A 27,357-nucleotide genomic window follows, 5' to 3' on the forward strand; every position below is an offset into this window, starting at 1 on the left:
ACCGCTCATTTTCAGATTAAACACGGGATTACTTACGTGATATAACACTGTCAATGTACTGTGGCAAATACGGAGCCCACGCATCAATTGTCTCCTTCCGACCTGCCTGCTCGATTCTTCTCAGTTCTGCTAACAATAAGGCCTGGGCAGCTTCTCTTACCTATAAAACCAACCGGAAAATCATACGAACTCAAACATCAAATATTTATCAAGATGCTTTCAGTATAATTTAGCAGGAACAACAAAATGCATCACTTAAAGAAAAAAACCCAACACATATAGAATAGAAAACTGAACTAAGATTTCAGAAAACCCACATTTTTCCTTATTCCTCTCCTACTTAAATACAGAAGCAAAATAACCACGAATAAGACAAGCCCAAACTACGCTGTGTCTTCTCTGTTGGGATTTATTGGAGACGTGCTGCCCTCTGAGAGAACCAGAGGATGAAGTCCACCCCTCAGGTCCCAGCAGAAGTGATGGCACAAACCAACCAGCTGTCCCATCTCTCCCCAGCCCTGGCTGACGTCCCTTTCTCAGCATACAAAGCCAGTCCTGCAGAAGCTATTTCACAAGCAAAAAACACAAACAGTAAGAGAGGTGCGTCAGAAGGCACTGATGCATCAAAAGACCACCAAAATTCTCGTTTTCTAGGAGTAATTTGTGATCACCCTTCCCTATAACCTTTCCAAAGTTGTCCACCAGAATTCCAAGACACACAATGAATCAATACATTTTCTAAATATCATGGGTGGATGTTGGGATATAGTATCAAAAATCACTTAAAACCAGTTATTCAAATGGGATACACGTATCTGCTCTGTAGCATGAGAGACTGAACAACAAAACCACAGGTAAATATACATTAAAAAAGTTTTCTAAAATTAAGAAAAAGGTCCAGCCTTTTACACCAAGAAATACAAAATACAGTCATGTACAATCTGTCCCCATCAAAATCACTTGTTCCACCTCAGGATTTCACTGCATTTATAAATACCTTGCTTTGTGGTCTAAAGGATTTTAAAGACAAGGAAGTTAAGTGACTTGATCAAGGTAAAACAGAAAACTGTGGGCAAGCAGGGAACAGCAACATGCTAACGTGACACCTGAGGCTATCCAGTAACTGGGCTTCCAATTCTAATTAGCTTCAAGGTAACTACCCTCTTGGGAAACCATCTCAAAGTACACCCTACCTAGCAAACGAACAGGCACCCAGGTAGCAAAAAGCATGTTCCCAATTAAGTTACAAGCCTGCTGAAGACCTACAGCCCCCAATCCAGCTACGTTCCTCCTTTCCTTCTTTGAAAGCTGCACAGTCAACAGAATTTTTGCCAGAACAGCATAGGTGTAGCGTTAAGGCCCACTAGTCATTTATCAAATAGTTGGGTGACAAACCACTTACTGACTACTGTATACACGCTCCAAAAAATAAGGCAACTCAGCAGTCTCTTAAAGAAAAAAAAAAAAAAAAGTAGTTTTTTGATCCCAACGAGATTCATAATGGAATCCTAGAAATTTTTAATCCAGTAATTTCTTTTAAAAAAATACGTACAGCATACGTTTCTACCATACGCCACACAGAAGGTACAAAAATATAGAGACGATCACTTTTTCAACATTTTGACAGGTTAGCTGGAAAGCTGGCCTCCTGAATCTGCAATGAACAACTCCAGGATCTGGCATCGGAAAGGAATCAGTAACTTTTTATATCGAGGAGAAATGTGCTTAATAAAAGACAACAACACGTAAGAGTTCTATAAAGCTACATTCTGTTTGCATAAATAATAATAAAAAAGTAATGAAAGGTTCAAACATCAAATTTTGTTTGCCACACATGGATCCTTTCTGCTTCTTCCTAGCAAGTGCCCCCACTCCTTCCTCCCCGGGTCCCCCAAGCAGCGCGCGGAGCTCCTTGCGCTGGGGGACTGAGCTTTTCTACCGGGTTAGCTGACGGTTTGCTCTCGTAAATCTCTGCTCTGTAAACCTCTGCTCCTGTAAATCTCGCCACCCTGCCCTTTCCAGCAGCAGCAGGATGACGCCCAGTGGCCAGCGGGGTACTCACAGGTCCCTGCTGTCACCGGGTGCTCGCCAGCGGGGTGCTGGGGGCTGCCTGGGCCAACAAAGCCCCTCGGCTGTCATTCCCTATTTAGACCACGGTACCAGCGTATAGCAACGAGATTAGGATTTAAAAAGGTGGAGTGATATCTGAGAATATGTAGTTCGGACTTTCAGAATTGAGCACTGAATAGAGGCAGGAAGAGAAGCTACCCCGAGCACAAAACTACAGAAATCACCTCCAGGCACCGGTCCTGCCACCGGCGGGCCAGCATCTCCAGGAGAGGAGGTCGGAACTTGTCCAGCCCCAGCAGGTCGGGGAGCATCACGCAGTGCATAGCGGCCAGCTGGCTCCACCCTGTTAAAACACAGCGTAATGGCGAGGTGAATGCAATTAACACCAAAGAGATATTAAATTTAAAATGCAAAGGAGTAAATTTACATTGGCCACTGGCCTGGTGCAGGTTAGGTCTTCAGGAGAAGGTGGGAGAAAGAAGGGGAAAAAATAAAAGAACCAATTTTGCAGCAGAACAACAGATTTTCCCTCCTGCAGCCAGACCCCCAGGCACTGCATGTGCCCCCTGTGCCAGGCGGGTACATGAGGAGCTCCTCCGGGACTGACCGTGCGCCCCAAAGAGCTGCTCAGAGCTCGACGTCAGCAGGAGATTGTGTTTAATCGGGACTGGTTTGAGACAAGTATCCCTCTTTCTCCCCATCCCCTCACAGAAAGACTGTGTAACGCTGCCCAGTCACAGGCTTGGACTGTCAGCTTGCAACCTTCAGTCGACTCAACATACGTATGTACAAAAAAGCTCCTCAGCATAAGCCATGTGCTGAGTGCAAGACTAATTTAAGTGATCTGTTTAAACACTAATTGCCATTATTTTTACACAATACCCTACATGCAACTTTGGTATACTTCAGTTACAGAACACTAAGCACTTGAGTTACCATTTGAAAAATTATTAACTTTCTTGTGCCGTTTTAAAAGGTACACAAATGCATAAAGCCACACATTTGTCTGCCATCCTCATCTTCCCATCTAAACCTTGCTTGAACGAGCTTACCTCAAGTATACTCATACCATAAAGCTGTGATATGATGTAGTTAAGAACTGTGCGGGTGAGCATATCAAGCTCAAATGACACGGATCATAAAAATGCTTGTCGTGTACTTTACACAGATCTTGTAGTATTATGCTCTACATTGACTTGAGAAACCTGAGAAGCACTTCAGGCAAGCATATAGATCCATAGTTTTAATTAGTCAGCAATTGTGAACATAAAATCCTAAATATTTTAGCTAATAAAGCTCTTCATGATGGTACAAGAAAAGAAATCATTTCATACCTGAAAGTCCTGCGTGAAAGCACAAATTTACGGCTTGGCAATAAAGGCATCAAACAAAGGTTTGAACTGTGATACAAGGGGTTGGTTTCTGTTTGGTTTTTGTTTTCTGATTTTTTGTTCATTTTTTTTTGTGCCAATCTTTGGGTCAGGAAGACATTCTTCATGATGTAGATAAACATTTATTAGAAGAAACAAACCAACAAACGCAAGCCCCATGTAGTTTAACTAAATCATTTCTGTTTTCATAAGCACCAAAACCAAAATTTAAGTGACTTGAAATGATTTTCTCTTTCCTTTTTAAAAGGACCATGAATTTTCAGCCTTTTGGTTTGCAATGTGAATTACAAAATGCTGTTGCTCGCTCATCCCCAAAGTGGACGAGTGCCGCATGCGCGTACCAGAAGGGTCCCTCAAGGCTCTGGACAGGGCTGAACCTTCGTACCAAGAAGCAGCAGCTACGTCCACAACAGAGACAGGGGAAATGTCACACAAATGGAATGCAAACCACATGGAGTACAGCTTCTTTCATTCATATCTCGTCAGGAGGAAAAGACTCTTATGTTTTCCCTACTTTAAAGGGGTCTTAGACTTTTTCCTCCAAAGGCAACAGCAAAACCAAACAAGATCTGAAATACAGCCTTTGATACAGCAGTTGAGAGCTGAGCGTACAGAAAGTCCAAGACAGACAAACCAGATCTACTCACCCTCTGCCAGCACTAATAGCAAAGCACACAGAAATAAACCCATTGCCTCTGTAACTTGCAAAGAAAAGCATCTACATAGACCAAACTGAAGTCATGTCGTAACAATGATAAAGGACATTAGTTGAAAGTAAAAGACAAATAGAAAAAATGAGGAAAGAATACCTTCATTTACTAAGAAACAGGTATGTAAAGTAGGAGCAGTGTCAGAGCCAGAGTGACCAGCTTCAGTGCTAGAAGAAACAGCAGGAGCAACTTGCAGAGGAAAGAAGAAGAAATAAAGAGAAAAAAAGAGGAAAGTGAGGATAGCAGCTTCTGAAAAACAGATTAGTATCACTGAAGAATGACAAACAAAACTGGAGGAAACGGTGATAATATTCAACTTAAAAAAAATTTCTCGGCTGTACAAGAAGTGCAATGTCAGTGAGAGGAAGACATGCAGCTGCAGAGAAACACAGATACACTAACATAAACTTGCGTGTTTTGGAAAGAAAAGTACCTGTAAATAAAAAATTACAAGTATGTCTTTAGAAAGCTGGGATTCGGTTTGGCATAATGGTTGACTGGCAGTTTAAAACCAGGAGTTTCACTTTTGTTCTTGTTTTTCCCCATATCTAGACAGATTTGGGCTTTGTGCTACTCATTTAAAAAAAAATCAGAAATAACCCCTTTTTAACCTGGGCTGTCCCACCTGTTCATCTAAAATGCCGTAAGATGTATTACCAATGGCTAGTTTTAATGCAGTTCCCTTTGAAATGTGTCCGTTCCAGTAAGTTTAAACCTAAACAAAAGGAAGGACTACGAATATAAAGCAGCAGCATATAAACCACGCTGCGTAAGAGTACAGGAAAGCAAACATGAAAGAGCACAGGTCAAGCATGTACTCAAAGCAGGAGCTGTGACGTATTTATTTTGTGTGCTGTGTGATTTCTCGGTGCAAATGTAATTTAAAAGCAGTTCTAAACATTATACTTCCACTAATGCTCGTTACTTCATATTATCACATGAAAAGATGCGCAGACCTTATGGCACACACATGCTACAACCAGAGGTCAGCGCGGGGATTTACAGGTCACTATCTGACACTTCCTTCCTATAGAGAAATTACCATATGTCATGCACAAGCATCTGCAAATGAATCCCCCGCTTTTATTCCGTTGCAGAACAACAATGGGTTCAGGCTCCTGAACATATTAAGCATTGTCTCCTGAATAGGCTGTTTGCTTTTCATGCAGTGAACTTCTTTTGTCGCTGCAGGACATCTGCATCCACGCTACTTTTTCCATACCTTCCACACGAGCGCAGCATGATGGCACGTGTACGGTGACACCGCCACCAGCCTCAGTCACTGCGCGACAAAAGGGACTTTGGTAGCTGCATAAAAGAAGCTAGTCAATTTAAGAAAAAACACACCACTTTTTTCTTTTTTTTTTTTTTTTTTAAACAAAACTCAAACCTTTGAAGTTTTCCTTTCTGACCTCTTTTTGTTGTTGTTGTTCTCTCCCGGCAAGTGTCAGTAATTATAACAATCACTGCAATGGAAGCAGCTGGCCCCATAGCTGCGTAGCACGGAGCTGTGCTGAACTCAGGACAAATACAGGTCAAAGAGATGGAGATCAAGCATGTCATAACATGCATTAATTGTAGCTATACTAATTGATTTTTTAAGAATAAGCACTAGTAATTTATGAGTGGTGAGATGCTGTAAGTAGCACGCAGCGGGAGGGAAAGGTAAACTTATGACCCATGGGTGCCATTCAAACAAACTCATCTCTCCCCAGGAGCATGCAAGACATGCCACCAAGCATAGGAAAAACAAAAACAAAACAAAAAAACATACTTTAGGAACAAATGTATTTTTTTATACTTTTGACGATGCACAGAATTTGATTTTTATCAATTGTTAAAATGATATTGGATAGCTAACGTATGTCTATCACCATAAACAACACAACTATTTCTAAGAAAAATTACATAGTTTTCATTTGGGAAAGGAAAATCCCAATGTAACTGTACCCTTAAAAACAGGAACACAGATCCTCTGTGAGAAATATGTTTTTTCTGCCACTGAATTTGCCATACAGACACCATCTCTGGTAAATCCTGACCTCTCAAATACAAATCTTTCAAAGAAAACTAAGTGGCTGGGAAAATAAATGCACATGTTGAAACAGCAGCTCTTCTTGATTTTCTATTTCTACTTTTCATTATTGACTGCTACTTCTCTATTTATGTAGCACCTTTGATCCTGAAAATAAGCTTTATGCTCATCACTCTTGATGCTGACTTACCCTTTCCAAACACAGATCACAAAAAAAAATATATATAGCAAAAGAAAACACACACGTGTTGCTGATGAGTAAGTTTCCTCCTGAGATACAAATTTCCCTCCTTTTCGGATGTGAATGATGAAAGTCACACGCTTGATGTATGAAGTTACCTGTTGTGCTTACCAGCTTACTAATACAAGAGCACTTCCACAGTTTAAAGACCTAAGTTAGGATGTACACGAAGGGTATTTGAAATATAAAAGATAAATATCCATAAAATATCACAACGACAAAGCATTTGTATTCTGCAAAATGCAACCATTTTACAAAGTGTAAATTTCTTCATGTTCACGTAGCTTGAAAAGAAAGTTTTAACAGCTAACGATAACAGTTAAGTGTTGTTTTTTAAATGTAATTAAGGAAGAAAATTTCAAATGAGTCCTGAAAGATACTTCCTTTATAGATTAATGAAAAATCAAACACATTTTGGAAAAAAAAAAGTGAAAAAACACTACTCTTCTGCCCTACAGTGTATATGCATACATATATATGCATATATTCTGGCCTTACACCCAGAAAACCTCCGAGGAGCGGTGATAAGACCAGCAAGGTACACGTTCCCTCTTTGTTTCATCAGGCAGCAAGCACACACGACCAAGCTCACACTGGGACGTGCCCCCAGTGACCAACCCCCCCCGGCTGGTGCAGGCTTCGTGTCCCCTGCCCAGCCTGCGGGAGGTGGTGCGGGGAGCGCCGGCTTCCCCAGCTGCCGCACCGCTCTGTCAAACGGGGCACCTGCTCCTGAGCCAGGCACTCAAGGCAAAAATGGCCACACCGTGATGTTACACATGTTTAACTTGATTTTTGGCATCAATTCATTTGCTGCATGAAACAGCAGCTCTTTAATTTAGAGAGCAAGCAGGGAGGAGCTGCCTCCTCCTCCTCCATCCCTCCGTTCCCCGCAGGACAGCTTCCGTGGTGCTCCCACCACCTGGAGGAGGCTCAGCTCACTGCTCCACTCCAGTACAAAATCCAGGTCTCATCTGGTGTTAGCCCTCTTTTCATATCGCATGTTGTTCTACATATTAAACCTAGCCACTGTACTTATGACAGAGAAAATGCAGACTACTAAAGGACCCTTCAGCGTCATACATCAACCTTCTTCCTCCCATGTAGAAGCTAGCAATATTTTTAATCACATGATAGTAAGGTGGTAACTTCAGCGTCAAGAGCTGAAACGACATATCAGATTGTTCCAAAGAAAGTCATTTTTACCTTGCTTGATTTGTCCTTGAGCTGCATGACTTGACATTGAAGGAGGTGCCTTCACTTTTGTCATCTCTGGAGTGCCAGGCCGAGGTGGCCTAAACACGACGTGCATGAAGGCGGAGAGGAAGGAAGACAAGGGGAAAAAAAAAGAAAAAAGAGGGAGGGGAGGATTATTTGCTAAGACAGTGTGACTAAACAAACTTTGAAAGGCAATCCTGTAAAGAATGATGCATCTCATGTACAGTTCCTAGCTTACTCTTTGGTGATGAAAAGTTTGTCTGTATGTTTTGATCTCCTTAGAATTTGTCCTACTCTTTAATCTATTTAAAACTAAAACTCATCAAAAAGGGCAGAACTGGCCTCTCATCCCTACTGGCACAAACGTTACTTTAACTCCACATCATATTAACATTGTAAGTTATGTAACTCAATTAAAAGCAATAAAGTTACTTTGGCACAAAAAATGCTTTAGTCATGATAAGAAGAAATGCACTCTGGTCATCTGGGAACCAAAGGTTTTCTGAGCCGTTATACACAGCAACTCCACAGTAAAATTAAGCAAAATAAAGCACTGTATCAAAGTACAGACTCTGAAAGAAAGTTGTTGTGAGTTAGAGGGAGTACTTCCTGTACCTGGCTGGGCCTTTCTTCATGTGGTCTCCAATAAAAGTTGCATTAGTCATGCTCATCAGCGTGTTTGCCAGCGAGATGACAGACAGGAGGTGCTGAGTGGTGACTGCACGCGACACACCGTATGTCCCCTTCCCGAGTCCTTCTGTAATGGACATTTTCCTTCCCAGCTCCACGCCCTCGTAGGATGGTTTACCTACAGACTGATTGTAACCGGGAAGCATCAGAGACATGTGGCCACCTCTAGACAGGAGGCCAAAGGACACAGAACAGTGTGGCTTAAGCATCCCCAGGCGATCAAGGCAAAGCTCATCTAGAACAGAATTCAAGCCCCAGGCATGAAGACAAGACATGAAAAGCTTTGCTGTATCCATGGTTAGATTATACTCTAATAAAGTTAATGGTTTAGATTTGCTAGAGCGATATTCCGGGTCACCATCCTCTCTTCTCTGCCTTATTGATTCTTCATCCTCATCCTCATCATCGAGAAGATGCTCCTTGATATTCTCTTTGATCGTCTCCTTGACCTGCTGGAAGAGGACGGCTGCTCGTTTGCCAGTCAAAAAGGAGCCTCCCTTGTCAGAACCGCCAGATGCCTTCTGCAAATTCTCTGGAGAAATGAGTGCACTGTTGGGTCTCGAGGCCTCTTCAGTCAGCAGCTGAATAATCAGGGCCTCTACATCGAAGAAGAGCACGTGTATATCTGGATCTGTTAAGTTAGTCTTTATAGCTTGAACCATCAGGGAGTTATGTGAATATTTAGGTAAATTCCCCTACAAAAATAAAAGAAAATAAAAGCTATTTCAAAATTTTAACTGGCTAACTGTCTTTGTACATTTCTTGGATTTAATTGACAAATCGAGGAAGCCCTGTGTGAACAAAGCTTGAAAACTCGCAGGGTATAAAACATGAAAATCATTCTAAGATGCTTCACTGCCATTCTCATAACATCAGGAATTTCAGAGTAGTGATCAAGTATCACAAACCTAATATACGTTAACAGTGTAACGCTGACACTCGGAGGATTCGGTATGAACACTACTGCACAAGCCTGGGCACTTAGATACTTGGAAAAACAAGGTGACACCGTTCCAAAAACGCCCTGTGCAGGGGACCGCTCTTTTCCAAACAGAATAGGATGCAGGAAGGTTTAAAAAAAAAAAAAAAAAAAAAAAAAAAAAGGAGAAAAGGAAAATAAACAGAGCTCGAAGCAGATCTCTGCTGCTCCCTGCTGGTCAGAAGCCAAACTGCCAGAACATCAGAAACCTGCATTTATCAAGAGAAAAACGAAAGAAACAAGCGAACAAACACAAGCTCGTTTTCTTAGGACCCAGAGACTGGCAAGAGAAATCCCAGCAGTTCTTTCAGCATACAGTCTTCATAACGTGATTAGTCCTCCATCAACCTTTAGCTTCTTGGGTTTCCTTCTGCACACATAATTGTTTTCCCTTGTTGGCTGGGCAAAAACTACCCCTGCTAAAGGATTTAATGTGGTCACAAATGAAACTTAACTCTAGTCTCCTATCTACAGATTTTAATCCCTAGCACAAATAAAATTGAGATAATAAAAACCTGGATATTGCAGTGTTCTGAAAACATGAAACTCTCTTTCTATTGTCGGGATATTATTTTTTTCTCTCTCAAGACCCAAACCGTCCTCTCACATGCAATACAAAAAAACTTCATCCAGAGAAGTACCAACATACACACTTGAACATACGAATTGTTTGTTCTTAATGGACTTCATGGTATTAACGTATTAAGCACATATTGCCATTGCAAATATATTGATCAGTATTGGAAAATATGCTTTTTTTTCAATTCTCAAAATGCAGCAACACGTTTAAAGAAAAATATTTTAATTTCTTTTGCAAGCCACATCTGTATAGGGAATTCCAAAGATGTGTCACAGCTATAAAAGGTGAACAGCTACTTCACAGAACCGCGGAACACCTGAGGCTGGAACACACTCCAACCCTTTGCAAAAACAGGACCAGGACCGTGCCCAGTCCAGCTTTGAACATCTCCAAGGACAGACGCTCCAGAACCTCACCCTGTGCAGCCAGTTCCAGTGCTCTGCTGCCCTCACAGTAAAAAGAGATGTCTTCCTGCGTTCAGACTGAAATTTCCCCCGTTTCAATTTCTGCTCCTTGTCCTTCTTGGGCTTACCCAAGGCCAGGTAAAGTTCGTTTACATCTTTCTATTAAAATTTCAGAGTGGTTTGGATAAGATCCTTTCAGTTACAACGATGAAGACTTGCTATATTTTATTGAATTACATATGAAAATAAATGGTTTGGATACTGCATTAGAAACAGACAAGCTAGACCAGAACTTACTTTGTCGGATGCTTCAGAAGCTAGCAGGTTAGTGGCAAGAGTCTGCAGTTTTTGATGTGCCACGTTTTTCAGAGCAGCCAGGCTACGCCGAGTCATGGCCTGCTTCAGGTTGACAGCGGGATGACTGAGGGAGTCCACGGCTGCTGGAACTGCCTCATCACAGGCATTCAAGATTTCTACTGCTGTTATTCCCATCACACACCTGTCCAGTGCACCTTCAAATGTTTTAGAAAACATTAGTTTAAGCAGGAAAAATTCAGAATGTGTAAAACATTGTAAGTGCAAAAATAATTTACACCACAGGATGCAACAGGTAGAGAGTACTGATGACTATCCTTCATATCCTTCACTTTGCAGATGAAGGAACTATTGGAGATTTAAGGTGCTGCATTTCTACAGCAAGCTTTCAAGAAAACTGCTGAGGAAGAATGAACACTAATAAATTAAGAGGACAGCTAACATCTTAACTGTGCTCTGTAAAGATAAGTAGGAAAGATACATAGGGAGAAAAAGGCAGAGGAAGCTGTACTTCTCCAGAAATAAATGAGTTATTTACTATAAATAGTAAAACATGTATTTAATCTACAAATCTGGGGAACATGGGGAGAGCTGGATTTCTAAACAGAAGTGTGTGAAAAAAATTAACACATCCCTCAGATGCAACTTGCCCAGATTACTAAGTATTATTAAAACAAGTGGTTAAACAATGTCTGAACTGAAGCTTACCAGTATCCATTTGCCAGACATACACAGACCCATCTGAACATCCCACTACCAGGTAGTCATCAGAAGGCCTCCACTTTATTACTTGAATAGGGAAAAGGTGACGGGATGCCAGCATGATGCACTTTTTCTCCCGCAGACTCAGAAGACCTACCGAGTGATCACTGGCAACAGAGCAAATGCAGTGCTGGACTCTTGCCTTAAAAATGAATATATAAATAAATAAAGATGAATCATAAGGTAGGCAGTTTATTTTTAATAATCTCTTCTTCACTGGACCAAGTATAATGATCAAAAACTTGTTTTATAAGCAAACGCAGACACACAAATCTATGGCACAACTTGCTGTCATCACTGGAAACAGATTTTCATTTGTAGAAATTGTCTTGAATCCAACTACCTGCATGTCATAAAGAGCAAACAGGTACAAGAACGTCCTTGCCTTCTGAGCATAGCCACGTGATATTGCTACCTCGGAAAAAAATTATGCACTGAACCAATAACATCACTTCATAGTCACGTTCAGAAATTTCTCAATCTTTCCAGAAAAAGGAAATTATTTTCTACCAACATGTTTTTCAAATGTTTAAAATCTGAAGGGGAAGTAATTGTGTACAGTTCAAAAGAGTCATAAAAATAATACTTCACTGGTAAATAAAATACAGACTACCTACTCTCAACCCTGTCACTTTTATTTATTTTTTCATGCTATAGGGCAAAATATATTAGCTAATACCGATGCGTATTTCTTAGTAAAAGAAAAAAGAGACTATAGGCATTCTGATTTATAATACAGAATACACGTCCCTGCACATACGCTAATAGAAACACTGCTACAGGTGAAGTCACTCAAAGAACTACTCTTCAAATAGTTTTAATAGCTTTGCATTTTCTTCCAGCTCTTCCGTTTCTTTCCAGACTTGGATTATATGCTAATACTTAAGTTTAAATTAAAATTTTCCCATCTACACATGGTTTAGATTAACATGCTAAGTCAGAGACATTTTCATGACATCCAAGGACGGTTAGTGTCTCAGCAGAGCTAAGCAGTGCAGAGGTACAGGAAACAGGCTCAAGAACTAGAAGTATGAAAATGAGGATAAAAAAAAGCGGAACATTAAAGAAAAAGGGAACAACAAGGGAAGGGAAAAAAAGGAAACAAAAGGCAAAGAAACTGTGTTGAGCAAAAAGGAGAAACCATGGTTCTCAAGTAAACCAGCGTCACTTTGTGCATTAAATTCTCTCTGTTCATCCAAGTATCAAAAAAAAATCATTCAAAACCTATGGGCTTATGGGCTAAGTGGTGGGGAACACTTGCCCCAGTATCAAAGGTTTTCAGGGGAAAGAAGTTGCTTCCATGTCATAGAAATCCTCTCCTGCAGTTAATGCTGGGTATCATCTAATGTCAAGCATTTCCTTAACTAGCTGGGCTTTAATACACATTTTCCCACTAGTTTTAATTATTTCCATAGCTAAATCATGATGTGAACAAAACCAAAATTAACAGAACAATTAAATGCTTTTTAAATATCTGCAAGGGTTATACTTGAGCTCAGTGCTAGAGCTTTGGTATTTCATATTGCATTCACACTCTCAGGAAGGATTTTAGGGGCTGTAGCATTCATGGGAAGTGTAAGACAAGTTACCAGGACATATTAATTAAAACTTACACTACAGTTTTCTGGTGGAACTAGAAGCTGTGTAATTTCACCACCATGTACACAGAAGATATGTTTCATCTCTCCAGAAAATATATCCCACATGATGACTGAGAAATCCACACCACCTGAGATCAAATACCTTTGATCATAACGAGAAGAAACCTGATGAGGATACAGTAAGCATGTAATTTTGTTTCGATGGCCTCTGAGAGTCCGGTGAGGTGGCCAGCCTGAGGAATAGGGTAGGGTTAGGGGATATGGGGTGGGGAAGGATGAAAAAGGGAAAAAATAATTAATTTTTGATAGAACAATTAATAAATTAGATTGCACACACTGCAATCCAGCCGTGCTTTTCAAAAGCTTGTTAGCATACCTCTCCGAAGCATATGCTCTCCTTGCAAAAGCTGAACTATAGCAGTTTGTGTTGCTGGCACAATAACAATGCTCCCATCTTCCCGACCACAGACCAAACGCCCATGTGCTGGGATATACACACTGGCCGTAACTTTAAGTGGTTCATTGAAGTTTGGTATTAAGCTTAGTTGGTCTATAATCCCAGCTGGGCGAGGAGTAAGTTTATCAAAAGCTTCCTGGAGGGATATTGAAGTTGTTGTTTGCAGTCCTGTTTAAAAAAAAAAGGGGAAAAAAAACTATTCAAGAACCAAAATAGGAATGCTTTTCTTGAAAGATTTCAAAGTTAAAATACACCATGCTACAACACCACATAAAAGATATTGGAGATCAATTCACTGACCTGAGGGAAGCTGCAGCAACACAGAGAAACAATACATGTGAGAGAACTGGAAAAGTATATGATTTAAGCTACAAGAGGAAGCTATGTAGGCAGACAACAATGACCATAGCTGGTGTTAGGAAAAAAAGGCCATTAAAACTTAGCACCTGAGAAGCATTCAGAGTAAATTTAACTTTTCAATATGTGATGAAAATCTTAAGTAACTACAACTCTTAAAAGAGGCAATGAAAAAAAAAGTACAACAAAAAAGGCTTCCTCAGTTTGTAGGAAAAGCAGCGGTGCTTTATCCAGCAACAAAGTACATAACAAAATAGAGATGGCCATAAAAAGACCTAGGAAGAGGACATAATTATGTAATACCTTCTGCATTATCTTGTTCAAGATTTTCAGGCACACTCCAAATGCACAGTCTTCCTGAAGAGTCTCCTTGGATTAGCAGCTTATAGGCAAACTCCCTACGTCCGTAGAAGAATCGAGTAACTGGGGGACATATAAGTAACTGGTAAAAAATAAAATAAAATAAATTAGAACAACTCCAGACATATGCAAACCATGTACAAATCTGAGTATTTAGTTTTCTCGCATAACCTGCTGTACATTTTGAAAGTAGAACAAAAACCAGCTACTCTATGCTTTATCTTTGTTATAGAAGGAAGAATAAATACATCAATATGAATTAGAAGATACTGTGGTTAGTTATGAAACAAGTCACAGTTTTAGGGGAAAAAATATATAATATATACGTTTTATATATTCTTATATTTATATTTATCTCTCTCTATATATGCATATTCTAAAATTGTTAACATTTCAACAGTAACAGTAAGCTGAAGATACGCTACTCAATAAGGAAAGCGGCCAAGAGAAAAGAAAGTTATAAGTTAAGAAATAACACAGCAGATCAAACCTATACACGTTTAAATGCCCAAATTTGGCAACAGATTAAATGGCTGAGATTAAAAAAGGATCTATACAATACTCTTACATTAACAGTATTTGTAAGTGAGACAGTTATTTAAAGCTAGTAGTACAGATGCCTAGGTATATCACACAACAGTCACAAAATATATTAGTTTATAGCAGATACAGTCCACAATACAGTATAAAAACAAGTTTAGTTAAATGAGGATTTTAGCCAGAATTGGCTTTTCTTTACTTCGCAAGAATCTAAGCTTGCAAACTCAAAGTTGTGACTCTAAAAGCCCTTGCTCAGTGACTGCCTAATCATCATGCACATCACAACCTGACTTCTGCTCCAGCACTGACAAATGATAAACTGTTAGCATACAAGAACTGAAGATTCACTTGACCATAAACTAATCTCTGCATTTATTTGAAAACCAACAAGAACCAAAACAAAGAAACAAAATAGCAGGGAAATTGCATCTGTTTTTCTTCCAAATGCCTATTTTCTCTAGCAAAAGAGGAAATTCTGAAGGTCTACTTAGAAAGAGAAGAAAATGTCATGAAGTATGCATATGTAAACTCTCTCAAGGAGAAATACTGACCATAAATGAAAACCCCAAGAAACGTATTTTTACCTGTTTATCTGCTCTGTCCAATATGCTGTACAATAAAGGAGGATTTAGATTTTCTACTGCTTTTCCCACATCTCTGCGAAATGAATCACTAGCTGGTAGACAGCTGGGTTTAAGAACGGAAAAAAAGGAATAACATTTATCGTATGACTGAAGTGATCACGCTATCAATAGCTAACTAAATAATATGCTAGATTCTTAAGCAAAAACAGTATCCAAGCCCTTAAACATTGCATTTTCAGAGTTCAGAGTTTCAGAGTTCAAAACTATTGGCATCTTACTCAGGACCAAACCACACCAAACTCAAGTATTCCTCCAACAGACCACCATGTAGATCTGCTTGCTTCTTTATGCTGTGATGGCACATGAAGGTCAAAAAGGATTTTTTGTCTGACTTATGTGAGAATATTGGAGGATCTAAACGATAAAACTGCATCTCCACCCAGAACAAAGAAATGTTTGCATATCACAAATTAAAAGATGTAAAAAGAAAACCATTCAAACCATACAAAATGCCTCATGCTTTAATCTAAAAAAAAAAAAAAAGAATCCAAGCGTTTCATTTTTGAGTACCTGGCTGGTAATTTATATATGAAACTTTGTCCATCTTCTGTCCAAACAATCACTTTATCAGCTGACACAAAGTCACCACCGGTCCAGGTCTGTTCATTTTCACTTGGGACTGAGCATAAAAGGGAATAATCTCCAGCATCAAAAACCTGAAAAGAAACAGAGAAGTCTATCGGTTGTCAACCAATTACAGATTAAAATGCCCAGGCAGCGGCTAATTGCAGTTTCCACATACACATATTAAAAGAATTTAGAACATCTTGATCTGAATGTCTTACTGGCAATTTAATTGCATGAGGTGCTACTGTGAGGATAAGCTAGCGTTGGTTCAGCTTTCCTTACCCTCCAGTACTTGGAGCACACTACCAACAACGACCGCTGGGTAAATGCGCAGAAAGAAATGCTTTGACAGTTCTGACAATAAATAGGTTTTGACTCCTCTTCAAATATTGGTGTGGTATCCTAAATAAAAATGAACAAGCGAAATAATTACATTCAGTTATCTACATTTGATTTAAAAAGCCCGCAGACTGTCACAGATAGGAGAGCAACATATATGCAGAAGAACAGAACTGAAGAAGCAATGAGAAATTGGCTTGTAGACAGAGAGACAAAAATGGCACCAACAGGAGGCGGTAAGTTTTATTTGGAGAGCACGTGTACAGCCCCATTGGGCACAAGTACTGACCAGCAGTCAGAGCTGAACCGCTGAGCACACAAGGCTGTTTCCTTCCTCATGTCAGCGAGCTCATGTCCCCAAGTCCCCAGCCGTGGACTGGGTTAGAGGTGAAGGTTCGATCACTACCAACTGCGTTCTGAGATCCCATCTAGCACCACTGGGCAGCACTGGACCTCACCCCTCCGGCCCTACACCCTTTTCTGAGCTAGAGCATCAGATGGGTCTACCCCACCGGTGCTGTGCCTTGACCAACCTCGTCCACATGACAGCTTAACTTTCATTTGGTTATGTTGAGGGCGGTTTCTGATAGCCTGTCCAGACGAAAACGCAACCAGCATCTGAAACTGGCAGTCTCTACACAGGCAAACATACGTATGGAAATCAGGTAACAAGACAACACCCAGCTGATTTTTTTTTTCCCTTGCTCAAACTGACCTTAGAAACATGACAGAAAATGTGATGGAAAAGGGACTACGTGGTTTCATAAGGTGCCAGATGGCCAACTTCTAAGGAAAAACCAAACCCTCGTCACATTTCTTATTCTATTATTCCTCTTAAGAAGATCTGCAAGAGCACGTGGCATCCTCTTTTGTCACTTAAGTCTAACAAATTCCCCAGCTGGACAGATTAGTGGTGCCTATTTAGCACCGTCACTCTCAGTGGATTACCTTTCTGCTAGACAGCCAGCTGAAACTAAGCACATTCAGCTCACGTTTCACTCTTGCACGGTTCCCACTACCCCAAACGGACTATACTCCTGTTTAGTTACGTGTTTCTTGCTTTCATACTCTTCACTGTACTATGCAGATTAAACAGGTATTTATTAATATCTTGTTCTGACTAATGAGGACTTACACTGCAAGGTCTTTAATATAAAATGTGTCCGTATCAGAGTTACGCATACAGCATAGCATCCACATCAGTTTGGTAAGCTAAACATTTCTGAAACAATCTTGTGTTACTAAATTCACTTTGGATCTCAAAAGCCTGTGAGAGGTACAAGATAGTTTCAGGGAAGAATAGGACTTTTAAAGAAGAAAAACTAAAACTGAATAGACCAAAATATTTCTATATCATTATCACAAACCATTAAATGGCATGAATAAAAAAACAGATTCATTTTCAAATTCAGAAGCCTTTGCTTACCTGCATGCGACTCACTTCAGAGGTTATTATCCATACTTTCAGGATGCCAGTCACCGAAACTGCTACAACGGTATCCTCTGGGGGGGGAAAAAATAGGCTAATACAAGAACGTCTTCATTTTGGTGTGCACTTATGCATATCTGATTACAAAAATACAAGAGAGCTCTGCAACACTGAAATTTAGCAAAACAATCTTGAAGTGTTTGCTTCAAAACCAAATGATTATTTGCAAACTGGTATGCCAGAAGTGCACATACACATATTCGGTGGTTTTGTGTTTAAGTGTCTTTCCCATCACGGGTGGGGACATGGTCTCTTAACACCTAGGGCTCAAACTAAATAGAGGGGGGCAGAGGGTGAAGGGTAGCCCCAGCTGTTTCTAGCACTGCTGTCTGACAGGAGGGGTTGTCTCATCACTGTCTCCAAAAGCAAGATGTTTCTCTTGCAGCAGGAAAGACCTCTTGTTTATGCCTAGCTGTTTGCCCACACCGGCCTGAGAGGCTGCTGAAGCTTAATGGGAAATGTATGCTAGCTGTACGCTGCCCAAGTAACTTGCCTGGGGGTGTCCCAACAGTGTCTCTGAAAAAGTAATCCATTACGTTCATTAACCGGGCACACCCCCCCCCCCCCACCGGGAACCCACCCCCCCCCCCCCCACCAAACCCACACCTATTGCGAGTCACTTTCCAGAAATTCCAGCTTTTCCCAGGCAATTCTGCTGAAGGACAAAAATCCCCAGGGCAAGGGATAACTTTCTGATTACAAAACACAAACACGATTAAAATGATTACAAAACAAAGAGTAAAATTAAGTGCAGTAGCAGGGAACTTAAAACCAGAGTTCACTTCTCGTTGTTCCAGCAACTTAGATGTGGAGACAGCAATTCAGTGTTCCCACAGCACCCCTTTGGGAACAGTTTACAACTGCTGTCCGCCTTAACTGAAATAAGTCTCTCTCCTTCAGAATCTTCTTTCTTAGGGTTCCTCAAACTCTTAGAAATTAACAGCTTCAACAACAGAAGCTGAATGAGGCACATCTCCACAGCTGCCAAAAATTTAAAGCTTGGCATCTGAGCACAAACTAACGGTGAAACAGACATGTGGACAGTAATTGCTTCAAACCATGCTAACTAATCCACTACTATACGTTCTGTCTACCCACATACCTCTTCACTAAACTGCCTGGCATTACTTTCTGAAGTTCCTCTCTCTGCAGCCTTCAGATTTTTTATTGTGTACTGTAATCAGCTCTTTCCTTAAACACATCTCCTGCAATAATAGCTTTGAAAATGTTATGACAGCACTTTTGGTAAAGCTACTAATCGCAAGGAATATTCACGGTATGTATGTATCTTGTCAAAATCACAATTCCTAGCGTGCCAAATGATCTCGATGTATGCCACACATCACATTAGTAATGCAAATGACAGCCTTAGCATCTAGAGTGCTTGCACCTCTTCCTTTAGCCTCGTGCCAGTTTCCAGGCTCTTGCTATCACAGCGTTCTCCAAAACCCTTTTTCAATTCTCAAAGACAAAACAAGTTATCACTCTCGTGGAATGTGCTTTTGTTCCAAGAGAAAAATGACTCTTCCTGTAGGAATGCTCCTTGCCCTTCAGATTGCAGCACATGTACACACTGAAGATAACAGAACTGAATTACTTACCAGGTGAGCTTGGAACCTGTTGTAGCAAATTTCTTTACCCAGGTGCTCATTTTAGGTTTTGCTCATGAGAAAACACTAAAATGTATCCTATGAGAGTTTTAGCTCTGGCTAAAACAACAACAGAGACGATACCGAAACTACGAGTCTTCTCCCTGCACATTTTCAGGGACTAGAAATAAAACATTGCTTTTTTGAGAAGTTGAAAACAGCCATAATAAAGGCAACAAAAATAATCACCTTGTGTTCTATTGGATTTAATGATAGTCATGGAGCTGATCCAGTCGGGAGATATTTTTGATAACAAAGAATAAAGAACTTCAAGGCTGGTAGCATCCACAACAAGAATTTCTGGATAGTGTCCATGGCATAACAGTCTCCCTTCACGCTGAGTCCCGACTGTGAACTGATAGAACTAAACAGATATTAACACAACACAGAAGTTATACTCCATGCAAGACACTGACTGCTTCGTTTTTAATCAAGACTGTAATTCCATAGATATATTCTACCGGCTATATATTAAAAACATTGCTCCTGGGCTCTGACGAGCGGAGCTGTTTGCTGAGGCCCCCATCTGCTGCTATCTTCCCGAGGCAACCCTTGGACGGCTGACCCAGCACCGGGGGCAGACAGGAGCCTGTAACAGCCCTGCCTGCTGAGGTCAACCTCCCTCTCCCACCTCCCCCAGCTGTACTTCTCAGCTTTAGCCTATTCCTCCGTTCTTTCCAGGCTCTCTAATTATTTTTTCCCCCAGAAGCCGATTTGAAGCACCTATGTCCAGCTCTAGAGCATTTGATGATACTGCATAACTTCCATTCCTTGTTCTAATAACTGATCTATAGTTATCCCCGCTGCACCACAGAGAGCAGGACCTCTGCAGCATACCCATAGTACTAACCTGTATGCCAGTGTGTGTGCAGGCTAGCTTCGTAAACTCTATGCATCTCCCATCATTCACATCCCACAGACACATCTCCCTAAAACACAAAAGACAGATTACAGCTATAACCAAAATATTTCAGTCTTCCAAGGATTACAAAATTATTTACGCTGGGAGAATCTGAAACATTTATTATTGACTATGTGAGCTCTATTTGGGTCAAGGAAACTCAAAATCTACTTGAGTTGATTCTATTCAAATCTGCACAGCCTGTTCCCTATAAAGGGAAACGAGCAAAATGCAAACGTACATCATAAGCAATCAATATATTAAGGAAATGCAAGCATTTAACGGAGAATTTCACATTTCTCTCACCACTATTTCAAATCATTACATACATCTACTGCATCCCCTAAGGTGTCCAAAGGTTAACTTGCCTTTTCCACATTTGTGAGGAAGAAAAGGAAAAGCATGTTAGAGAAAAACAGAACCTCATCACATGGCACTGAACACTGATGGTTTCTCAGAGGTTCCAGGCTGGCAGGAGCTGGCAGCATCACCTCGTGCTCTTCATGAAACCGTGGAACAACCAATTATAAATGGCATCAGTAGATATTTTTCTGACTTGTCTTATAAGAAAATAAGACAGATACCGCTATGAATTAATGCAGATTTCAGAGGGATAGGGAATCATTTCTCCCTATTTACAGTATTTTCCCCCAATATTTTGACTTCCAAAAATTTTATATTTAAATTTCATCAAAACGGAATCTGTCAGCTGCTTCCTCATCTTTTTTCCCTTTGCATCAGATGTATCATGCAAAGAAGTAGGTGGAAGCAACCTGATCTCTCCCCTACCCTCAGCCTCCATTATTTAACAGCCCCGCACCTTAATAAATGCCCAGAAAACTCACCCGCTCTCCGACGCGCTCACTATGTACTGCTTTTCACTGGAAGCAGAGGCCTTTGATAAACACGTAATTGAGGCTGTGTGACCAAACAACAGAGCTCTGGGATTAACCTGGAATCAGGGAAATCAAATGTGAAGATACACATAGTTACTGTGAAATAACAAAGGCACTATTACTTACCTTGAATACACATGTTCCAGTTTTCTCTTTTGTATAATATAAATGTGTTAACATATATACACATTTTATTAGCACAGCTGTGGACTTCATCTTGAGTTTGCACAGAATGCTGCGGTATTATGTGAAAAAATAGTTTCTACCTAGCACTGTAACGTCAATTTGTGGAAAAAATGCAGTTTGCATAAAGCTCATGCCATCAACACTTTTAAATCACAGATGGACTTTGGCCTGACTCAAAAGAAAAAACGTTGTTGTACTGCAAAAACAGTTCCTCCCCCAAGTCAAGTACCTTCACCACCCTCTGCATTTATAAATAAGTTTATATACAGTCCATTTATAGATGAAAGATTAAAAAAGTGTCCTTTGTCCACCCGAGAAAGAAATTGTTGCCTTCGCCTATTTTTTCTAAATATATTACACATAATTTGAGGGGGTAACTCAGATGTTGAGGTTGTTAGGTATTCAATGTAATTTTTTCCTGAAACACGCTGTATTTTTACAATAAATTATTATTTTCCTAATGTATTCTAGGAGTTTAATACTCCTTATACTGAGGCAATTTACAAAATTCTATTCAAAATAGACTCTTGCTGATTCCAACACCAGAGCAGCCACTGACATGTGATACCATAGCTCTATGTATAACTGCCAAACAATCATCAATCAATTAATCATCAGTCTGTATCTCTGCTCCAAGCCTTTTTTCCTCATTCTGTTTTCATGGAAATCAGCAGTTCTTTTATTCGAAAAAACATTAAAGAGCTCTCTAAATACAGTTCTCTGCTCTCTGAAATCAGTTTCCACAAAACAAGTAAAAGCAGCTACACTTGAAAGTAACGGTAAGTTTAGAGTAGCTCCAGAAAAGAGGAGATAATTATTTTTTAAGATTACTGCAGCAGCAGTAACGGAGCATGAGAGCAGAACGGCCTCTTTCTGACCTGAAATATTCACCACCGGAGGCATGATGTCACATCCAGGCCTCATCTCATGAGCAGAGGAAGAAAGGATAAACGCATGGGGTATAGCAAGAGCTGAAGACCAGAACAGACGCTGTGCTATAATACTGAAGACTAAATCACTTTGGCAACAAAGCTACACGCTTACAGCACACAGAAAATAAAAACCATGCCGGGGCTCACCTCTAAGTCTGGAGAGATGTCCCAGAGACATATCTGTCCATCATGACAGCCCGTGACGATCATGGACACGTCATCCATCAGCAGCAGCGTTGATATGCAGTGGGTGGGAGCCTTCCGCCCCCACAGAACGATGGGCAGCACCAGGCTGTTTCCTGCCATTTTGCTCTCACACCTGCCGGTTTAATCAAGAGGTAACCATGACTTATCGGCACGTATGCCATCTCTGCGCCTGGCACCCAATTCTCTCCTTCCTCACCGGGGAGCGTGCCCACCTTCACGTAGGGATGGAATAACAGACTGAAGCGGGCACTTGAAAAACACAGGGAAACGGGCTAGTGTTACACCTCACCCGTTTGGCTTCTTACAAAAAAAGATACTTGCAAAAGATACTTTTCAACAGTTTGGCACTGCCCAACACACGTAAGTAACTTTGCCCCAAATCACCCTTTTTATAGCATTCTGAATCAGCACGTGCTTCAAGTCCCAGGGCTGCAGCACCCATCACGGGCCTGATGGGCAGAGTTCTTCATTTGCAAGCCCAAGGACCCGTTGTCAAAAATAGGCTCTGGAGCTTCCTATGGTCACCGTGCACTTTCCAGAACCGGTCTTCTGTCAGAAAAGCCTGGCATGAATTTAATGAATGAAACCGGTGGGATTAAAGTTGCATTACTTATCCTTGGCATGACCCAGACATAAGACATGCACAAGACCTATTCCAAAAACGTGGAGTCCAACACAAATTGACGCTGTATCTCATCTACATAAACATCACCTTGAAATTTCTTCCAGAACATAGTTTTACAGTAATTTTGACAAATGCTGCCTGCATTTCGAGTGCAACCAATCCCTGTAGCCAGAGGAATTGAACCTGGTAACGTCCATGGAAAATGCACCACGTACAGGTACATTGCATCCCATCGGACTACAGCTGTTAAGAACTCCTGAAGAGCCATTCCTTATCCAACAGATGGAGATACAGACCACCAGTCAAGCCCACTCTCCATTATGGCACACTAGAAGCTACCTCAGAATTAGTATTTGCAAAACCCGCCCGTAACCACAGTGTTAATTGTTACGCAATGCTAAATCAATTGTTCCCAGCCTGGGCGATGCCAATATGGAACTGTAAAATAATTTTACAGGACGCAAAGGATACAGTGAGAGGTGCACTCAGAGGTGCAGAGCTGCGTAACGTAACACGACAGTCAGAAGTATAACTAAGTAATAAGTAACATAGAAGGAACCCAGTATATTTTATACTTTCCACGCAGACAAACATGAGAGAAAGCACTGCAAACATTACCAGCAAGACACTTTCTAAAGGCTTACAAATACCCACATTTCCAAACTTTTAGGTAAGAGAGGAAAAATAATTCTTAGAACATTTACTACCAGTCCCTCGGGGAGAAAGAGCAAAAAGCAAAGCTACCTCTTTCCTTCTAGTTTTTTATTATGGTATCGCAAAGCCTTCATTAACAACTTCATTTTCAGGAAGCACCACGGGCTCATTTCAACGGCTGCAGAACTCGGACCACACAGAACAACAATTCTCTGCTGTCACCCAGCACCAAATGCACCCCCTACAAAAACCCAGCCTCACTTATGCCTGTAAACAATCGATGCATCTTTTTTTTACATCAGTGATGACAAACTACAGCAGCGAATAAGCGCTGTGCTTATTGACAAACGCGCAGCAAGCATGCTGGGAAGCACTACGGATGAAAAGCCGTGTTTTATCATTTGCACCTACAATTTCTGCAGAACTGGGAATCTGAACTGGGAAAGGAGCCGGAGACATCAAACTGAGTGAAGTTCTTTGTGCTTGCCACCTGTGTGTCCATCAGGATCCTTAAGCTTTTCCCTGCCACTTTTATCCAAGCGACCACAAAAGACAGGCAGAAAAATCCACAAACCTTCCTCCATCCGCATGCAAGCTGCTGCTTAAACTTCTTGTCACCTGCAACTTCTGCAAGCTTTCCCACAGCGTTCAGCACAAAGAAGCTAGAGATGTCACTGCACCTCGTAAGACTCAAGAGCTAAGACATTCACCCCGAGAGAGCATCCATGGTAAGGGTGTTACAGACACAAGCAGCAGCCAAACAGCAGTAATTTACGACAGGAAGCTGTGCAGCTGGTGAGTGGCTTCCCACCTGTGCCCAGTCCTGAGGCAAGGAAGGCGGCTCCCTTCCTGCCGTCGCTAGCACGTGGCTGCAGTCCCCCACCCAGCAGCTCCAAAGCGAACCGTTAAGGGCTGCCAAGTGAACACCTGCTTTTAAATAAACCTGACTGTGCTCATGCTCAAACAAAGCAACTAGAAAGGTTGAGAATAAATCGTTCATTTCCCTATCAATGTTAACCGCATGCTAATGTCATTTTTCTGTACTTTCAGGGGGATTTAAATTCTGTTATTATTCAGATGTGTCACCAGTGAGTACAGAGATGGCTGCCATCCATGACATCAGCACAAACCTTCCAAACGGGTTGCATATTTTCAAGTGAACAACGATTTTTACGCCTAATATTTTTCACACGTACAGAATCCCTCATTCAAAAAGACATCAGCCAAGCATTGTAACACCACCGTAACACCTACAGCCGTTTACACGAAGGCAATCACATCGACGGGGGGCTCCCTGCAGGTACTGCATGGCTGCCACTTGAACCACCCAATGCGCTTTATAAAATCTGATCATCTGTAACTTTATTACAAATGACCTCTTCCATTTAATACTTGCAGATGAAAAAAAGAAAAGGATGGATGGGGTGGGGAGAAGAAAATGCAGTGCTTTACCCAGTTACAGAAAGGTTTCCGTGCCAGAACCCAAATATTTAAACATTCACACTTTTAAGTAAATAAACAAACCATTCTGTTATTAAACACAAAGGGTCAGTGACATGTGCTAGTTAAAATCTCGCTCGTTTCAGGTCTGTCAGGAGTGCTCAGGGGCTTTGGGAGTTAGTTTGGACTCACTATAAGGGGAGTCTCTACTACAGCCGCTGCCCAGGACCGTGTCCTGTCCTCGCAGTGCACATCCCTCTGGTTACCAACCTCTCCTCCTGCAGGAGGCTTTCACTTCGCTTCACTGCCCGCCTACCAGAGCGCATGGAAACTCCTCAGGAATCTGTGTCAGAGGCTGGCTCCAGCCGAGGTAACACCCACTGCTCTTCCTCATCCTCCCGGCCAGTCATCTGTGTCATCATGGGAGGCTATCACGCTGCTTAGAGCACAGTTTCCTCTTTGTAAAGCCATCCGAGAAGTCTGAGAGCACTTTTTAAAGGCTAGCACTTTTTCAGTAAATTAATCCCTATTTTTTGGTCCAAGAAATTTTGGCCCACGTTGTGTGTGATACAAAATGCCGTAAAAAGATCTTCCTGCTGAGTTTAAGGTTGACACACGTAACAAACCGTTATCGTTCCAGCTTGCACACGGTAAGCGCTGAACACAAACCTTGGAGAACGATGCCTGTACTTTACCCACGCTCAAGGTCCTGATTTGCAAACACAATGAAATTGTTGCAACACTGTGCTAACAGTCCTTATGAAAAGAAAGTATTAAAGAATGTCATTGAGAGAGTGCTAGGAGTAAACAGGTGGGGAATGCACTCAGTGCTGCACAGCACAGCCAAGAAACAGACCTGTGGGGACAGCAAAGTCAGGAAGCCGGCCTAGCACAAGGGCAGCACGCCGGCAGCTTTACCGCCACCCCCCCGGACAGGCATGCACACGCAAATACACACGCAAAGCAGGACAGCAGCTGGCTAATTAAACTGTCAAGTGCATTCGTTCTGATAATTAACTGTACCCATTTCAAGATAAAAAAAAAAAAAAAGCAGCTGTCAAGGAGAACTGAGGTATCCCCACATAACTGAGAGGTGCAAGGACTTTTCAAAGGCCCTGCTTTGGCAAACACCGCACACTCGCTTTTCCTACCATGAATATTCACGCTGACCTCGCTAACCCTGCTCATTACAGCCGAGCTAAGTGTATCTGCAGGAGGGAGCCAGCCACTGTCTTCAGCCCGGTCAAACTGTTAGCTGCGCTGCACTTAGGCGAAGCGGTGGGGAATTGCAAGGCAGGTAATAACCAGCGAAACTGACTATGGCTCACCTCACGCTGAGGGAGGATGACAGACCTGGGGGCACCTGGCCTTCCTTTACCGCCTGCAGCTGGCTGAGCCCGTCCCCAGCAGGGGCAGCCGGGGCTCAGCCCCCAGGCCGAGCCGTGCCTGTCCCCCTCCTGCCTGCAGTGCGGCAGGCGGCTCCTCGCCTCAGCACCTGCACCCAGCGCTCCTCTTGGCACCGAGCTGCCTCTGCCTTTAGCCACGCTGTAACCCAAACACAAATATTGTAAACGCCGCTGCCAGACCTTCCCGATACACCCAAATCAAAGCTAAATTCAAGAGCACAAATACAAGCCTGTCTTCCCAAACAGAGATTAAACGCGAAAGAAGCAGGCAGTTACGAGGGAAGCGCTCCCTCATCTCCACCCGGTAATAACAAGGGTTACGGCCCCATGCCAGGCGAACGCTCGCCCCAGCTGAGCAAAGGGCTATAAAAGTCGGCTTTAAAAGCACTGAACGCGGAGGTAACCCCGGCTGTCCCACCACAAACACACGAGGGAGGGAAACACGGCCCCACGTACGCACGGATGACTGGAAAACGAGAAGAGGCGACGGCACCCGGCCCTCCAAGGCCGGACGGGGGTCAGGGAGGCCGGCCGCAGGTCCCCGTGGCGCCGGGCTGCCGGCACACCGCGCCCCGTGCTCGGCTGCCCCGGCCCACGCGGGGCACCCACACTCACCCCCCGGCCCGGGGGCCGCAAGGCCCGCCCCGGCAGCGCCCGGCCCGCTCCGCCGGGTGCAGCGCCCGCGGAGCAGCCCCGGTGCCGGGAGGTGCCGGCG

General features: G+C 42.1%; 1 protein-coding gene across 3 annotated transcripts in view; it reads right to left on the reverse strand.

Moving 5' to 3' along the window:
• WDR7 (WD repeat domain 7) overlaps nucleotides 1-27,357 on the reverse strand; it is a 105,959-nt gene that overhangs the window by 78,049 nt on the left and 553 nt on the right. For 2 of the 3 annotated variants that reach the window (XM_035309533.1, XM_035309535.1), the window contains exons 2-19: nucleotides 22,458-22,631; nucleotides 21,142-21,248; nucleotides 20,246-20,324; nucleotides 19,585-19,759; nucleotides 17,684-17,760; nucleotides 16,201-16,320; nucleotides 15,862-16,007; nucleotides 15,292-15,394; nucleotides 14,111-14,249; nucleotides 13,370-13,618; nucleotides 13,006-13,226; nucleotides 11,339-11,534; nucleotides 10,613-10,827; nucleotides 8,278-9,047; nucleotides 7,651-7,739; nucleotides 4,271-4,360; nucleotides 2,295-2,413; nucleotides 37-160 (exon numbers count right to left, since the gene is read on the reverse strand). In XM_035309533.1, the coding sequence (XP_035165424.1) occupies nucleotides 37-160; nucleotides 2,295-2,413; nucleotides 4,271-4,360; nucleotides 7,651-7,739; nucleotides 8,278-9,047; nucleotides 10,613-10,827; nucleotides 11,339-11,534; nucleotides 13,006-13,226; nucleotides 13,370-13,618; nucleotides 14,111-14,249; nucleotides 15,292-15,394; nucleotides 15,862-16,007; nucleotides 16,201-16,320; nucleotides 17,684-17,760; nucleotides 19,585-19,759; nucleotides 20,246-20,324; nucleotides 21,142-21,248; nucleotides 22,458-22,616 (3,178 nt within the window). In that variant the 5' untranslated portion in view covers nucleotides 22,617-22,631. The remainder of the gene's footprint in view (nucleotides 1-36; nucleotides 161-2,294; nucleotides 2,414-4,270; nucleotides 4,361-7,650; nucleotides 7,740-8,277; nucleotides 9,048-10,612; nucleotides 10,828-11,338; nucleotides 11,535-13,005; nucleotides 13,227-13,369; nucleotides 13,619-14,110; nucleotides 14,250-15,291; nucleotides 15,395-15,861; nucleotides 16,008-16,200; nucleotides 16,321-17,683; nucleotides 17,761-19,584; nucleotides 19,760-20,245; nucleotides 20,325-21,141; nucleotides 21,249-22,457; nucleotides 22,632-27,357) is intronic. The other variant, XM_035309534.1, reaches the window with a different exon arrangement.

The sequence above is a fragment of the Oxyura jamaicensis genome, chromosome Z (genome assembly GCF_011077185.1).
Source record: "Oxyura jamaicensis isolate SHBP4307 breed ruddy duck chromosome Z, BPBGC_Ojam_1.0, whole genome shotgun sequence".
Taxonomy (NCBI): domain Eukaryota; kingdom Metazoa; phylum Chordata; class Aves; order Anseriformes; family Anatidae; genus Oxyura; species Oxyura jamaicensis.